A 16238-nucleotide genomic window follows, 5' to 3' on the forward strand; every position below is an offset into this window, starting at 1 on the left:
TTAGCATTTTAACAGATTCCAGGTGATGCTAGTGTTGTTAGTCTGCATGCTTAGAGAATCACTGTAGCAGTAGAGCAGGTAGAATGGAAAAAGGAGATGGAGAGATGGTTATTTCATCTGCCCTTTCTGGAATGTTCCTTGATGAAGTGCTATTAGCTCCTTTGTAGGAAGCCAGCTTTGGTCTCCACCGTGGAGGGTGGCCAGGATCCTAAAAGCTTCGCAGAAATCCATCCTGGGATGCTGCTCATCGGTTTTGTGAAGAGCATCAAGGACTATGGTGTGTTCGTCCAGTTCCCGTCAGGTCTTAGTGGACTGGCCCCCAAAGCTGTAAGTTCAGCTCCATGTACCAAGAGCCTTGGGGGAGAGATACTACAGTCATGGAACCTGAGAGTGGGAAGGTGCAGGATACCTTAATCCTTGTAAGATTTTCAGGGGCAAGGCAGAAAGGCCACCTGGCTGAGGGGAATGGGGCTGAGATTCTTGCCCAGCCATGTGTCCTGGTATAGGGCTGTGTCCTGGAGGGAGGGGCATCTTTACTTCACAGTACAGCGTTGGGTAGGTGGGCAGGGACTGTTAAGACTAGTCTCCAGTTCCAGAATAGTGACTTACACTGTCAGCATGTATAGACATGGCTGTTAACTTTCCTGAGCCACTGCGTGCCGGTTTTGCAACCTCTGGGGTTTTTGAGGCATCACGATACCAGAATACCTTGGAAGGATCCCCTCCACCACGGTGTCACTGAAGTCATGAACTTTTCAGATTGCAAAAAGTCTTAGTGACCCCATCATTGAACCCCTCATGCCTGCTGACTAAACTGTGACCCAGAGTCGGAGGGAGTCTTAGCGAAGTCAGTGTAAGACGGTGGGAGAGCAGGTAGCCTGTAGTTTATTCATAAATACTTCTTCCTTTCCATAGGTTTATCCTCCTGATGTTTTCCCTAGACGGCTCTTATTTGTATCCCCTGCCAGAACAATTTGAGAGAAGAGGGGAAGCCTGCAGAAACATGCATAGCACAGGGCAGAGGGTTACCATCGTGTGTTAGAGACATGGCTTGCCAGTGATGTGCCTCCTTGGCTGGGTGCCCTCTAGAAGGCTATCTTGGACAGCCAGGGCCTTGCACAGTTTTCTGGAAGGGGAGTAGAGCTGTGCTGAAGAGAGGGTTGAGGAATCTTCCTGGCCCCCATCTCTCCCCACTCCTTCCCCCACACATCCTTTCCTGGGGGCATGAAGTGAGTTGTTTTGATAGAGACTTCCTGTCTTTATTTTCTGCCTGCTCGTTAGATCATGAGTGACAAGTTTGTGACTTCTACAAGTGACCACTTCGTCGAGGGGCAGACAGTGGTTGCGAAGGTGACCAACGTGGATGAGGAGAAGCAGCGCATGCTGCTGTCGCTGCGGCTGTCGGACTGTGGTCTGGGCGACCTGGCCACCACCAGTCTCCTCCTCCTGAGCCAGTGCCTGGAAGAGCGGCAGGGTGTGCGCAGCCTCATGAGCAACCGAGGTAGGGGCACGTGGGCTGAGGGGGGTCAGGGGTGGGGAACGTCTGTTTTATTTGAGAGAGAGGCAGAGAGAGCACGATTGGGAGGGACAGGAGGAGAGCGAATGGCAAGCAGGCTCCGTGCTCATCTGGATCCCATAACCCCGAGATCACTACCTGAGTAGAAATGGAGAGTCAGATGCTTAACCAACTGAGCCACCCAGACCCCCCCCCCCTTTTTAATGGGAGTATAACTTGTATAAACTGCATATATCATTTAAGGTATAATTCAGTAACTGTTTATAAAACAAACACCCTCGTTTACTCAACCCAGATTCAGGTAAAGATCATTACCAGCATCCCAGAGGTCCCCCTTGTGTTCTCTGCCAGACCAAAGTCAGAACTTGCCCTAGCTCTGTGTCCTCAGGTTTGCATTTGTTGTGAATCCGTTCACACCTTCACTGCTCACTTACTCAGCCAGTACCTGGTGGATGAGAGAATGGAGCAGGGACCTGCTGGAAGACACTGAGGGGTGGTTATGTTGATTTCTAAAGTTTCCAACCATCAGGGAGGATTGTTGGAATCCTTATGGGATTTGGGAATAAGAAGCTTGAGAGGATAGATTCCAAACTGGAGCAGTGAAAATTCAGAAAGCAAAGGAAAGTGTGTGTTTGTGGTATTTGTTGGCTACTTTCATGAGTGATAGCCAGGGAGGGTCAGCAAAAGGTGCAGGTCTCTCTCCCGGCAATCGGAGTGTTCACGGGCGTCGCATATTTCTACCAAAAGCGATCTGACCTTCGCAGTGCTCCAGGATTCTGCTCTCCTCTGTGGGGCAGTGTGTTGCCAAAGGAAGAGAATGGTGAGTATTGTTTCTGCTTGTTAATCCTGTTTCCTTTGGGTCTCTCTGGCAGACTCTGTGTTGATCCAGACGTTGGCTGAGATGACACCCGGGATGGTCCTTGACCTAGAGGTGCAGGAGGTGTTGGAGGACGGCTCTGTAGTGTTCAGTGAGGGCCCCGTGCCTGGCCTGGTTCTGAGGGCCAGCAGATACCATCGGGCAGGTGAGCACTGCTGTCTCGCCCCTAGTGGTTCATGGGGGAAATTCTTCATCCATTCTTCCCTCCCTTGGGTACAGAATTCCCAAATGCATAATGTAGAGGAGCTGATTCAGTAGAAAATGTTAGCATCCCAGTCTTGTATCTATGTAAATCAAGACACCTGACAGCGTGCCAAAGAAGATCTAAGTGTGAATCCTATTGTTATAATTGGGTAAATCTAGATTTTTATATAGCAGGTTGCATAAATTAAGGCACACCTGAATTTAAAGTATGGGAGCTACACTTTTGGTTTTCCTTGCCCATATCATCCCGGGACGGATGTCCCCTTTTCATTTTTGTCCCCAAGGGCTTGCAGGGCTCTTGGAGAGATGCTTCCTTCCCTGCTCCAGGAGGGTGATCATGCTGTGTTTGCTTCTGCCCTGCAGGGCAGGAGGTGGAACCTGGGCAGAAGAAGAAGGTTGTTATCTTAAATGTTGATATGTTGAAATTGGAGGTACATGTTTCCCTTTGCCACGATTTGGTGAACAGAAGAGCTAAAAAGGTAAGCTGGCGATGACTTCCATTCCCAAGGTTTCAAAGGCATCACCCACCTCATCAGCCCCACACACTTTGCTCAGGGGTTTCAGTGCAAATGCCTGTGGATGAGGTGCTCGACTGCCTGGTTTGGTGTGGGTCATTCCCATACCTCTTCTCTGGTCTTGGTGGGGTTAGTAATAGTACCGACTTGCACTCTGGTGCCAATGATAAATGATGTGGTCCCCTGGCTTAGAGCCGGGTGGATGGTGTAAATGAGTGCAGTGGGCACGGCCAGCCCACAGAGGGGCAGAGACGATTTCGTTCCATATGCTTGTTGCCACGTGGGAACATCAGCATGTGCTGTTGCCGAGTCTGATTTTTAAGATGAGGCAGAATTTGACTTTTATTTGAAATAAATGTGGGAAATGTTGGAAACTGTTTTTTAAGACCTATAGCCCAAACAAAATAGGTCTATGCATAGTTCTGACGTCCAGGCTGCTCATCCACATTCCCTCCCGTACATTTCTGTGTGAGAGAAGAATGTTTTCAAGGGGTGTCTCAACACATGTGGTATTTTTCTCTGGATGATGTATATATTCGGTCCTCATTTCAAGTGCGTATTAAGAGGGCACCTGGTAAGCATCCCAACTCTTGATGCCAGCTCAAGTCTCCATATCATGGCCGTGAGTTTAATCCCCACGTGAGGCTCCACTTAAATAAACAAATGAATGAATGAATGAATTAAGTACTTACTAAGCATCTGTGTAGGGTAGGTGGAGAGAATTACATGGGTATAATTCCTCATGTCTGGCTGCCTATAATTTTAATACATGGGGAGACAAAGAGAAATAGAAACAGTGGTGACCCCTCACTGAGTTTTCTAGCAGATCCATGTCCCGTATCTCCAAGTGAAGCTGGTGAGCTCATACATAAGGGTGTGAGGGTTGGACTCTGAGGAAAGGGTGGGCTACACGCCTCACACACGACGAGCTCCCAGTAGTGACTTGTGAGTGGTTGAAAGGGTGAATAAACCAGGGGGGCGCTGCAGAACTACAAGAGTTGGGGACAGTGTCTTTGACCATTAGGGGACACCCAGCTCTGCTAAGAATCACCCCAGTAACTTTTAAAATTCTGATTTCACTAGTTCCAGGATAGGACCTAGAAATCTGAATTCAAAACAAAAGCTAAGTTCCAGGGATTCTGATGCAGTGCTTTTGAGTTTAGTCAGGTCACCTCAGTAACAGGAGAGGAAGCCAGGTGGAGGGAGTGAAGGCTAGTTTGTTACAACTCATCCTAACCCTGGGTTCCCTGGACTCAGGCGGCTTCCCCAGCCCCAGCCTGCCCAGTAGGTGATGACTGAGCACTTGTGCCCTGTAAGAAGTGGGGATGGCGGATTTTCTGTGTTTTCCAGCTGAAGAAAGGCAGCGAGTACCAGGCAGTCGTGCAGCACTTGGAGGAGTCCTTTGCTGTCGCCTCCTTGGTTGAGACTGGCCACCTGGCAGCTTTCTCCTTGACCTCTCACCTCAATGACACCTTCCGCTTCGACTCAGAGAAGTTGCAGGTGGGACAGGGTGTCTCCCTAACCCTCAAGACCACAGAACCAGGAGTGACCGGTTTTCTTTTGGCTGTTGAGGGGCCAGCTGCTAAGAGGACTGTGAGACAGACCCGGAAGGACTCTGAGACCGTCGATGAGGACGAGGAAGCAGATCCAGCTCTTGTTGTTGGGACTGTAAAGAAGCACACCCTGTCCATTGGGGACATGGTCACAGGCACTGTCAAGTCCGTTAAGCCCACCCATGTGGTTGTGACACTGGAAGACGGCATCATTGGTTGTATTCATGCCTCCCACATTCTAGATGATGTTCCAGTGGGCACATCTCCTACTGCCAAACTGAAAGTTGGGAAGACAATCACTGCCCGAGTGATTGGTGGGCGAGACATGAAGACGTTCAAGTACGGAGGCTTTGGGAACTGGGCTGGTTTGGAGGGGACTTTGTTGTAATTGTGGGAGAAGGAATGGGCACTGAGGCAGGCTCGAAAAAGTTGTGCACGAATCAGATTTTCTTCTAGTTAGCAGAAGTGTTCACCAAAAGAATCCTTTTGTCTTTTTTTCCTTTGAAAAAATAATGGCATATGGTGCAGTGGTTAAGGGCATTAGTTTAAAGTGAGAGAGACCTGGGTTCACATTCCAGGTTTACCACTTAAAATTGTGTGACCGTGACTTAAGTAGTTACTTCACTCTGAGTTTTATTTTCCTAATTGGTAAAATGGGAGTATGGGTGGTTAGCACCTTTCGTGCAGAGGTTGAGAGAACATCCGGTACCCAGTGTGCCTAGCAGGTTGCCTGATGCAGTTACTGCTCAGTATACATTAGAGGTGGTTATAGTCCATTCTCCACTACATACTATAGTCATCCTCCTTTTCTTTAAATCTACCTGCAATATTATTATTGTACCAGGAATCTTTGCTGTACTAAGAAAAGCAAAATAATTCTTAGGCTATAATTTGCATATTAATTTCAGTTACTGTACTCTCTAGACCTCCGTTTCCTTACTTTAGAGTAAGAGTTGGAGAATGTAGTCTATAAGGAAAATTCTACTCAGGGTTTAATAAGACAACGCTAAAGAGCAGATGAGTCAACTGCCCAGCATTTACTGCTGAGAGAAGAGAGGAAGCCCGCAGGCCTGACACGTCACCAGTGGGCAGGCTGCCAGCGGAGCAGCGGGGCTTTTAAGCTGGGTTTCCTGGGAGTAGAGAGAAAGTCTGATCTCCAGATTACGGTGGTACAGAGAATAAGAGAAATGATTTGACATTATTTCTTTTTCCAGGTTTCTCCCAATAAGTCATCCCAGATTTATTCGAACCATTCCAGAGCTGAGTATCCGGCCAAGGTGAGAGGAACCCCAGTAGCATGGTCTCAGGGAAAGAGTGGGGGACTGAGTTCCTGCCAAGATTCTGCCAGCATTGTGACTTATTTTGCCTCTGTCTAGCTTGTCTTATTTCTCTAATAAGGATATTAGGCTCTGATAGGGCTAAGTAGAGGGATTATAAGAAACTTAATGTAAAAACTATATTTAGGGTTTAAAAGTCTGGTTGCAGTTCTCTTTGTCAGCACATAACAAAAAGGTACATTTTTGGTCTCAGTTCAATTTTTTGGAACTCAGTAATTCCAAAAATAAACCACATGTAGCCAAGAATACCCATTCTTCGAGTGTAGAGACTACTGCTCAGTGACTGGAATTTTAGGTCACGTTCTAGTGGATTTCAGAGAGGGGTGTTCAGTGAGGGATTCTGTGTGGAGGTAAAACTAGTTCCATTTCATGTTGGATCCAGTTTGGGATCTTTTTTTTTCCATTTTTCTTATTTAGTGTAATACTTTCTAGATCCTTCCATGTTGTCACAAATGGCAAGATCTCATTCCTTTTTACCACTGAACTTCAGAGTAAGCCCTTTAGTTGCAGAATAGTGAGATTTGGTGGATGCACATACTCCTCTTTGTTTACTGTATGGGTTCCTTGGTTTTGTCAATTTTGATCCTGATCCCCTCCAGTCTTTGTCATGAAAACAGACCTTTGTTGTGAGTCCACCAGATCTTCACCTGAGGTGTGATGCCTTATTTAATTAAGAGTTGGGGTTGGGTAGTTTCTTCAGGCTAAGGGGAGATAGGTCCAGGTAACAAGGGTTGGTTCTTCTGAGTCCTCCCTTCTTGGCTTGCAGATGGTTATCTTTGAGTGTCTTCATGTGGTATTCTCTTTGTATATATCTGTATCCCAGTCTCTTCCCTCATTTTGCTTTTTTGTTTTATTGTGGTTAAAACACAAAACATAAAATTACCCTCTTAACAGTTTTTAAGTTTGCATCATAGTGTTGTTGACTGTGTGCACGTTATTGTAGAACAGATCCCCAGAACCTTTTCATCTTGCATGGCTGAAACTCTATACCCATAGAACAGCTCTCCATTTCTTATACCCCTTGCCTCCGGCAGCTGCCATTCTAACTTCTGTTTCTTGCATTTGATTACTTTAGATAACTCGTGTAAGTGGATCATGGTCAGTCGTTTTGGCTGGCTAGCTTCACTCAGCACAACATTCTGAAAGTTCATTACATAGTAGTATATAGCAGGATTCTCCTTCTTTTTAAAGGCACCGGGCTGGCTCAATCGTTAAGCGTCTGCCTTCGGCTCAGGTCATGGTACCAGGGTCCTGGGATCGAGCCCCACATTGAGGCTCTGCGGGAAGCCTGCTTCTCCCTCTCCCACTCCCCCTGCTTTGTATACACACACACACGCGATCGCAGGCGCGTATGTCTACAAAATTATTTTGTGTGGTTTCAAACTTCACATAAATGGCATGCTGTACTTAATATTTTGCAACTTGTTTTTTTCACTTAAAATTTTGTTTTTGAGATCTGCTTTTGTGTTTGTAGTTAAAATAGTAATTCATCTTATGAATGTGCCCAACTATATATATTCTCCAACCAATGGAGGATGTTTAAGGTGGTTTCCAGTTTTTCTCTATTATAAATAATGCCACAGGGAACATCTTGGAACTTGTTCCACTGTGTCTGTGCAAGGATTTCTGTAAGGTGGAATTTTCTGGGTTCTAAGGTGTATGCATTTTAACTTTACTAGTATATGAATGTTTCTGTTTTTCTATATTCACCAGTGATTGCTATTATATGTGATAGTTTATTAGCATTACTTGTACTATTTTCTTGTTTAATTTTGTTTTAGAAATTACTTGGTAAGCTGGATGGGGAGGGAGTTGTGTGATTTTTTTTTTTTTTTTTTTTTTTTTTAAGTGCGTTGTGGACTGATAACCACATCCCCTTTTTGCTTTACTAAGCAGAAAGGCAGTAATAATTTCAAGGTAGCATAGGGGACAGAGCCCTGGATTTTTGAATCAGAGCCCTGACTTCAACTCCTGGTTTAATAGCATAAAATGAGTTTAATATCTACCCTGCTTCATGCACACATAAGATTGTTGTCACATTCATTGAGAGATTATTTGGGAAAGTTCTGCAAACTGTAAAGCAATAGGTAAATAGTATTACAAAAGAAGTAGTAAAACAATGTTTTTTCCTAAATTTTTAAAGATTGTAGGCTGCCTACTTTATAGCTTGTTCATACCTAGGTGAATGAAGTGGAGGAGATAGCTGTCTTGCAGGTATTATGACCATTCCCCTTGGAGGAGAGAAATGGGCATGTGGGTGATGTGCATGAACATGGGGGGTACAGTCAATCCATGACGACGTCGGGGAGATGGTTTTAAGCTAGCAGCTGTATCCAGAGGTTGGCATACTCTTTCCATTGCTTTTCTGCCAACAGTGAGCTGGAGAAGGATGGCTGCACTGCTCTCAACACTCACTCTGTTAGCCCCTCAGAGAAGGTTAAACAGTACCAGGCTGGGCAGACGTTGATTTGTTTCTTGAAGAAGGTGAGTAGTGCACACTCTGCAGTGTGATGCTGTCCTTTTTCAGAAGAAAAAAAAGGGAGAAGCTGGAGACAACAGCCATTAGCACTTAACATTTGCTTCTGTTTGCTACCATGTTGGTTTGTGGGAGACCAGAAGCCTAACTGAGGAGCTGAAATTATGGCTTACGAAACACTTAGCAAGCAACTCACAGTTGAACATGTTTGTAGATCAATGATACAAAAGGGAAAGAAAAAACAGAGAGCAAGATTTAAAGTAAATGTGCTGTTGGAGTCTAGATTTTTGTCTTTCATAAAGTTCAGGTACAATGCAGAATACTATGTACCTGGGTGCCAGATTATTTGTTCTAGCCCCAAGTGGAACAGGTGTTCATGAAAGGGAGAAAGGGAAGCGATCAGTGAAAGCTGTACCAGTTGGAATATATCAGAGAGGAAGTTGGATTGGGCTTGACGTTGACAGATACCTCTTCACTGCTGCCAGATTGTTCTTCCATAAGCATCTGGCTGAGCATGTCACTGATGCCCTTTAGTTAACTCTTGTGCCTTGGTGGGTTTCATAAACCTCTGGTGTCTTAGAGTGGTATTTAAAGCTTTTCATAATCTGACCTCATACACCTTGTGTACCAATCAGCCTGAAAACCTCCTCTTTCCCTTCTTGTCTTTATTTCTGTACTCAGTGTACCCTCTGTTCATTCCTATAACCCTTTAAGGCCCAGCACAGATACCCCCCAACCCCCTCGCCCCATATTCCTAGTTCTCCTATGTATTCCCATAGCGCAGTGTGTTTCTACTGCTCTGGTTATTTGCACACTTGTTTGACTTACTCTTTGTAGACTATAATCTTGAAGGTAGGGGTTTGGCTTTTATTTATCACTATGATGCTATGTACATAGTGGCTGCATGATAAGTAGTTTGTTGAATTCACTTTGAAAAATGGGGCTGCATGTTTAGGGCAGGGCACTGTAAAGAGGAAAGAATCAAAATCTAAATTGATTTAGAAATCAGATGTTGAGCCCTGGAGAGAGGTGATTAAACCGTCACTCGGCAGAGCTGATCTTGGAGGAGTCTGCAGAGGTCTGCAGAGGTCAGTGGGATTGTTCCAGATGCTTGAGGACACTTCTGAGATCATTTTTGCCTCCTGATCAGTTGAGGCACCAAGAGGGATACATGGTTGGCTAGCCTAGCAGAGGCTCTGAGCCAGACTCTTGAGTGAAGTCTGTGAGAAATGGAGATTGGGCCGGGGCAGTGGGATGTAGGGGGTGGATTCCTGTCCCTTGGGGAAAATGTAGGATTAGGACGCCTTCAGCCGTGCAGTTTTTAGGAGAGTCTTCTATTTTGATGAAGGGAAAAGAAGATGTTTATATCCATCCCATTCTGTCTCTCCTCCTATGTTTTTCTCCAGTACAACGTGGTTAAGAAATGGCTCGAGGTGGAGATTGCTCCAGACATCCGGGGCAGGATTCCCTTGTTGCTTACCTCGCTCAGCTTCAAGGTCAGTGAGCTTGAGATCCCTGGAGAGGAAATCCAGGCTCCTAAGCTGGCCGTGTCTGGTGTGTGCATTGGGTACAAGAAACCATGTATGTACTTATCCAGGGATTGGTTTGGGACATACTTGGTATAGAGACTTAAATGCTAGTTTTGGGTAAATGACAGACCTTTTCTCCAAACATTAAAGAAATTTTCTTGTCCATCCAGGTTCTAAAACATCCAGATAAGAAGTTCCGGATTGGCCAGGCTCTGAAGGCTACTGTGGTTGGCCCAGATTCTTCCAAGGCTTTCTTGTGTCTCTCACTCATAGGTGTGGTGAAAAATGCTGCCTGGTCAGAGAAGGGAGAGGGTAGAAAGGACTGGGAAAGGGTCATCAGGTAGTGCCCAGGTTCAAGGATGCCTCTGGTGTTGGAGTCCTCAGAAAGCTTACTGGGGCCTGTGTCTTCTGGGAACACTTTCTTCGGGGACTTTGTTCTCTGGCCTGTGTCATTTTGCTACTGTCTGAGTCACCTTTTCTGACTTGGTTGGTTTTCTCAAGTCTCTCAGAAGGGGTTGTCCACTACAAGGCCCTGAGATTTCCCCACTACATGGCATGGTAATGTGGGTGTTTATGATCGTTTTGGTCCACTCTGCCTAGATATCCCCAAGTCTGAGCAGCCTCTGACTTCCCCAGCCTGTGCTTGGCCAGTGTTCCAGCTTCTTTCTTCATTTGCCCTTCCCTGAGTCAGGTTTATTCTCCTACCGTTCTCCTACCTACCAGGTCCTCACAAGCTTGAGAAGGGGGAAGTGGCCATGGGCCGAGTGGTGAAGGTGACTCCCAAGGAGGGGCTGACTGTCTCCTTCCCCTTTGGGAAGATTGGAAGGGTCAGTGTATTTCACTTGAGTGACTCCTATTCAGAGACACCCCTGGAAGACTTCGTCCCCCAGAAGGTTGTCAGGTAGGCCTAGTTTGTTCAGTTTTTTGCTCTTCAGCTCTATGTGGGATTGTAGATTTCTTTTTTTAAAAAAATATGAATGTGGAGCGCTTGGGTGGCTCAGTGGGTTAAAACCTCTGCCTTCAGCTCAGGTCATGATCCCAGGGTCCTGGGATCGAACCCCGCATTGGGCTCTCTGCTTCCTCCTCTCTCTCTGCCTGCTGTCTGCCTACTTGTGATCTCTGTCTGTCAAATAATAAATAAAATCTTTAAAAAAAACAAAAAACAAAAAATTATGGATGTGATAGCTGATTTTGTACCAGAAGAAAATTGTAATAAAAAAGGAAAAGTTCTGTTGCTGCTCACTTTCTCTACCACTTTTCATCATTATATACGTTGGTTTCTATCTTTCAAGACTTTTACACACATGGAGGTATACTTTTTTTAAGGTAATAATAGAATTCCATTTGATATATTCTGCAGCTTGCTTTTTTTCTCATAGCAGCTTATCATGGACCTTTTCTTTTCCTGTGCTAGTATATCTAAATTTATTGTTTTGTTTTGTTTTGTTTTTTAAGATTTTATTTATTTACTTGACAGAGACACAGTGAGAGAGGGAGCACAAGCAGGGGGAGTGAGAGAGGGAGAAGCAGACTCCCCATTAAGCAGGGAGCCCAGTGTGGGGCTTGATCCCAGAATCCTGGGATCATGACCTGAGTCGAAAGCAGATGCTTAACAACTGAGTCACCCAGGCACCCCTCTACCTTGTTCTTTTACCTTATGTTTAACATTTTTGTTCCATTATTTTTTTTTATCGTTATCTAAAACCTCTTTTGATGGACAATAATAATGAAGTGAATATCTTTGTGCATGTGTTTGGACACAAGTGAAAATGTATCGTGAAATATATTGCCAGAACTAAAATTGATGGGCCAAACAGCATTACACGTTTTGCCAAAGTGCTCTCCAAAAAGACTTCTGATTTATGTTCCTGCCATAAATATAACTGTTTCTTACACCCTTGCCAACAGTGGATGTTCTTAATTTTTAATCTAAGCTATTAAATAGGCAAAAATTGATCTCTCATTTTAAATTGCACTTCTCTTACCGGTCATTTTCCCTCTTTATTGGCAGTTTACATTTTTTCTGTGCTTTGCTTGTCTTGTTCTTTGGTTTGCTCATTTTTCTACTGGACCATTCATCTTTTTAATAAAAAAAAATTGATCTGTACATGATTTCTGCAAAAAGAGACCTTTTGCAGTTGGGGTATTTTATGAACTATATTATGTGCACTAAAATGAGCCTGGTTTGGGGTTTTGTTTTTGTTTTGATTTTTTAAGATTATTTATCTTAGCACGAGTGAGGGGAGGAGCAGAGAGAGGGAGAGAAGCAGTCTCCCCGCTGAGTATGGAGCCTGACTTCACAACCTGAGCCAAAACCAAGAGTCGGATGCTCAACAGACTGAGCCACCCAGGTGCCCCCAGTTCAGAGTTTTAGTTATTTTCCAGGGTGAATAAATTAGCATTGAAGAGGCAGGCTTTAGCATGATACTGTACAGACTTCAGAGAATCCAGGTTGGCTGGCAGTAGAGTGAGAAGCCTTGAGGAGAGAGGGAGGAAAGTTGTAATGTTCTTTCCCACTTCAAGTATCCCAGCCGCCAGCACCTGCCTAATAAACCCACCACCACTTATCAGAGCTAACAGCACAGAGATATCCAGGGCCTGGGTGAAGAAAAGGAACACATCTGAGAAATCCATGATTGTCTTTGCTTTGTCTCTTTGAGGCTTAAAAATGTGGTTGTGGGGTGCCTTTGGGTCGGGTCATGATCCTTGGGTCCCGGGATTGAATCCCACATCGGGCTCCCTGCTTGGCAGGGAGTCTGCTTCTCCTTGTGATGCCGCCCCTACCGCGCCATGCTCGCTCGCTTTCTCGCTCGCCTTCATCTCTGTCTCAAATAAATAGATAAAAATCTTTTTAAAAATGTGGTTGTGGCTTTTAGCAAAATTTTCATTTTATTTTTTAAAGATTTTATTTATTTGACAGAGTAAGAGAGAGTATATGTGCTCACAAGCAGGGGAAGTGGCGGTGAGAGGCAGAAACAGGCTCCCTTCTGAGCAGGGAGCCCAATGCAGGGCTCAATCCTAGGACCTTGGGATCATGACCTGAGTGAAGGCAGATACTTAACCGACTGAGCCACCCAGGTGCCCCAAAATATTTACTTTAAATATATATTTTATTGTAGCCAAATCTGTGAGTTGTATTCAATTATGCTATCTGTCTAATGTGGATAATAAACTAATTGCCTAAAGGTAGATGATCCCTAAGGTCCTTCCTGCTTTAGGGGCTAGGAGGCAGGAAAAATTTGGGACTATTGTCATGGGAAAAATTTGGACTGTTGCTGAATTTCTTTCCATTGCTATGATTCAATACTTTGAAATTGTGACTTTGCATTGCCAAGTGCTGTTTTTGGAGAAAAAAGTTTGGAAACCTAACCAAAGAGTAAACCTTGCTTTCCCTCCTTGGAAGCCTCCCCTGCTCAGGCCTCAATGATCTGTTTCCTCTGATCTGCTGTCACGAACCTACTCTAGGACCTAGGTCATCCCCTGGTTATAGTTCCCAGTGGTTAGTGGCTAAGACTGCACACCACTGGGATCCAACATCAGGCTGGTGTCACCTCCTCTGAGTACCCATGTGGTTCTGTGTGTCTTCCCAAGGGATCCATGCCTCCTTCGTTTTCTTCTCCCAGCACCTTTCTTGGGTAAGAAGACTAGGTAGTGAGAGGCTAGTAAACTGAGGCCCAGAGAGGTGACTTGTCCAGAGTCCCTCAGCACATTCTCAACAGAATGAAGAACAGAGCCCAGGTGTCCTGTCCCCTCACTCTGGCCTGTTGGTCAGCCTTGTGGAGAGGAAGCTCCAGCGTTCTGCTGTCTCCTGGGATGCTGAAAAGTCAGCATCTCGTTTTCTGGCTCTCATTCCAGGTGTTACGTCCTGGCTACTACAGGCCATGTATTGACTCTGTCACTGCGATCGTCCAGGTGAGTGTCTGTGGTCGGGAAGAGAAGGGCATGGAAGAGAGGCTAGGCTGCATAGACCTGACACAGAACTTGGGGCTTCCCCCCTTTCTTCTCTGCTCGTGCACTTTCTACCTGGCCCTGTTTATCCAGAAAAGCTGCAGGCATTCACATTGCTAGAAGAACCTGTTAGCGCAGACTCTTGTTGCCCAGGGCAAGGTTCAGACATCTGAATGAGTTGTTCAAGGTAGCCATCCAGTGACCCCGGTGAGGGGAGATGGTCCAACCCCTGGGTTCCATAGTTCATGGCTTGTGTCATGGAATGATTGGCCTAAAGTCAGCCTGTTCTGTGGTTAGAAATGGATGTTTTTGAGGCCAAGTCCTGACAGGAATTCAGAAGAGAGTATGGCTGGGCTCTGAAGGTATAAGCTTTTGGACGGGTCCAGAGTCGCATTCTTATATGTAGACTTTATCGCAAATGAGTAGGGGGTGAGAGTGGGGAAGGGAGGGTTGGAGGACATGTACATAAGCCTTTTATTCCTTTAGGACAAACCCAAAGACGAAGAGCAAAATAACTGATCCTGAGATCAACTCCATCCAGGACATTCAGGAAGGGCAGCTCCTGAGGGGCTATGTGAAGTCTGTCCAGCTGCATGGCGTGCTCTTCCGGTGAGTGAGGTGGCGCTTGGTGGGCCTGATGTGAGCGCCATCCCCCTACCACCGGGCCTGTTCTGGTCCTTGTCTGTGGCGTTCCTTGGTCGCTTTCTCTGAAGAAGATAGAAAGGAAAAGGGAGGCTGAGTTCCCATCAGTTTATTAAAATTCTGAGATGTTTTTAGACTTTAAAAAAAGTTTTGAATTATTTTTATTGGTGTTTTGGACAAAGAGCATGGCATATTCAATTTCAATTTTTTTTTTTAAAGATTTTATTTATTTATTTGACAGAGAGAGATCACAAGTAGGCAGAGAGGCAGACAGAGAGAAAGAGGAGGAAGCAGGCTCCCTGCAGAGCAGAGAGCCCGATGCGGGACTCGATCCCAGGACCCCGAGATCATGACCTGAGCCGAAGGCAGCAGCTTAACCCACTGAGCCACCCAGGCGCCCCTCAATTTTAAATATATTTGGATTTTCTTTGGTTTAGTATTTGATCGTGATTGGTAAATGTTCTGTGAAATTACGTAGCATTCACAGCCAGTAGGGAGCAGAGCCTTTTCTGCCACAGCTTCGTCATTTTCATCTTCTCCAGCCGTTGAGACTCATGCGTTCTGGTGTTCTGGTGTGGGGTGGGAGACTCCCTTCAGTCCCTTCATTATACCTCGTAACTGTTGCTGTTTTACAAAGCTTTCTGTATCCTTTTGAGTGCCGGGAACTTCTGTCTGTCCTAAATCCTTGTCACAACTTGGGTCCCTGGGAAAGTGGAGGCACTAGGCTAGGCTGGGACTCTTGCTGTATTTATGATCACAGGACCCTTGTCTCTCTCCTGTCAGCCTTGGCCCCTCTGTTGTGGGTTTGGCCCGATATCCGTATGTCTCCCAGTACAGTCCATCTGACAAAGCCCTTTACAACAAACACCTCCCGGAAGGGAAGCTGCTCACAGCCAAGGTCCTGAGGTAGGTGTCTCCCCTGCCGCACCCTGCCCTGCACCCCCTTGTTTCCCTGGGAGCCCTGGGAGGAGATTCAGAGGTAAACTAGACACAATGCCTTGGGGTGGGGGTGGTACAGTGTTCACGTGAACACAGCCCCATTGTTTGGAGCCTTCTACCTCAGCCCTAGTCTTGGCTTCTGAAAGCTGATGCGGAGAATTTTCTGTGCATAGGCAATTGTTGTTGGGGACAGAGTAAGGGAACATCGCAGCTGCCCCCTGTATTTCACTGTTCAGCCTGATAAAATGTGGAGGTCGTTCTGAAGAATACTGAATGGATTCCAAGGCAGGGGGTGCCGGGCCCAGAAAACTGGGCTGCTCAAGAGAGGAAGGCCTGGGCTACTTGGTGTGTTTGTTGTCGTCATTGTCCTCCCTCCCTCCCTGTTGTAGCCTAAACCGTGAGAAGAACCTGGTAGAGCTGTCGTTCCTCCCTGATGACACTGGGAAGCCGGACGTGTTTCCTGCCTCCCTAGGACTGCCACTTCTCAAACAAGAGGAGAGGGAAAGGGAGGCAGCAGAGAAAGAGCACAAAGGAGAAGAAGAGAAGAAGAAGAATCAGAAAAGGAAAAGGAAGAGAAACCAGAAGGGGCCAGAGGAGGCACAACTGTCCGGCCAGGAGAAGAGTGAGGCCCAGAAACCGCAGGCAGAGAAGCGGGGCAGGCGGCGGCGCCGGGAGTCTGCAAGCGAGCAGGTGAGTCCCTCA

The 16238-nt window shown here is 45.9% G+C and overlaps 1 protein-coding gene across 2 annotated transcripts in view; it reads left to right on the plus strand.

The window, feature by feature from the left end:
• PDCD11 (programmed cell death 11) overlaps positions 1 to 16238 on the plus strand; it is a 38719-nt gene that overhangs the window by 17561 nt on the left and 4920 nt on the right. For both annotated transcript variants that reach the window (XM_082722444.1, XM_082722445.1), the window contains exons 16-29: positions 157 to 327; positions 1282 to 1501; positions 2389 to 2538; positions 2961 to 3076; positions 4463 to 5004; positions 5880 to 5942; positions 8378 to 8486; positions 9885 to 9974; positions 10178 to 10280; positions 10731 to 10908; positions 13863 to 13919; positions 14442 to 14564; positions 15381 to 15503; positions 15926 to 16226. In XM_082722444.1, coding sequence (XP_082578570.1) covers positions 157 to 327; positions 1282 to 1501; positions 2389 to 2538; positions 2961 to 3076; positions 4463 to 5004; positions 5880 to 5942; positions 8378 to 8486; positions 9885 to 9974; positions 10178 to 10280; positions 10731 to 10908; positions 13863 to 13919; positions 14442 to 14564; positions 15381 to 15503; positions 15926 to 16226 — 2346 coding nt within the window. The remainder of the gene's footprint in view (positions 1 to 156; positions 328 to 1281; positions 1502 to 2388; positions 2539 to 2960; positions 3077 to 4462; positions 5005 to 5879; positions 5943 to 8377; positions 8487 to 9884; positions 9975 to 10177; positions 10281 to 10730; positions 10909 to 13862; positions 13920 to 14441; positions 14565 to 15380; positions 15504 to 15925; positions 16227 to 16238) is intronic.

The sequence above is a fragment of the Mustela nivalis genome (assembly GCF_964662115.1).
Source record: "Mustela nivalis genome assembly, chromosome: 2".
Lineage (NCBI taxonomy): Eukaryota > Metazoa > Chordata > Mammalia > Carnivora > Mustelidae > Mustela > Mustela nivalis.